The sequence below is a fragment of the Penaeus monodon genome, chromosome 21 (assembly GCF_015228065.2).
Source record: "Penaeus monodon isolate SGIC_2016 chromosome 21, NSTDA_Pmon_1, whole genome shotgun sequence".
NCBI classification, from domain to species: domain Eukaryota; kingdom Metazoa; phylum Arthropoda; class Malacostraca; order Decapoda; family Penaeidae; genus Penaeus; species Penaeus monodon.
In genome coordinates this window covers 27,226,629-27,226,865 of record NC_051406.1, presented here as the reverse complement: position 1 = coordinate 27,226,865, position 237 = coordinate 27,226,629, and the positions used below count along the sequence as shown (strand labels likewise).

The window sequence follows — 237 nt, the reverse complement described above, 5'->3', positions numbered from 1 at the left end:
TGATAACCAAAATTGCAAATAATCTGCTTGTGACATTATGTGAATATCTATAACCTCAAGCCTTTTAGAGTGAGAGAACTAAACTATTGTTGCCATTCTCGTAATCTGCTGCATTTTACAGATACCGCTGCCACAGTCCTCGGCGTAGTGTTGGTGATTGTAGTAATTTCAGGTTTATTTTTTGTTCTCTATAAGAAATGGGTAAGTATGGCAGTTTGTCTTCGCATATAGTTATCC

At 36.7% G+C, this 237-nt stretch overlaps 1 protein-coding gene across 1 annotated transcript in view; it reads left to right on the top strand.

Moving 5' to 3' along the window:
• LOC119586630 overlaps nt 1-237 on the top strand; it is a gene marked incomplete at its 5' end in the record, with an annotated part of 14,373 nt that overhangs the window by 2,430 nt on the left and 11,706 nt on the right. The window contains 1 exon segment of the mRNA XM_037935375.1: nt 122-201. Coding sequence (XP_037791303.1) covers nt 122-201 — 80 coding nt within the window.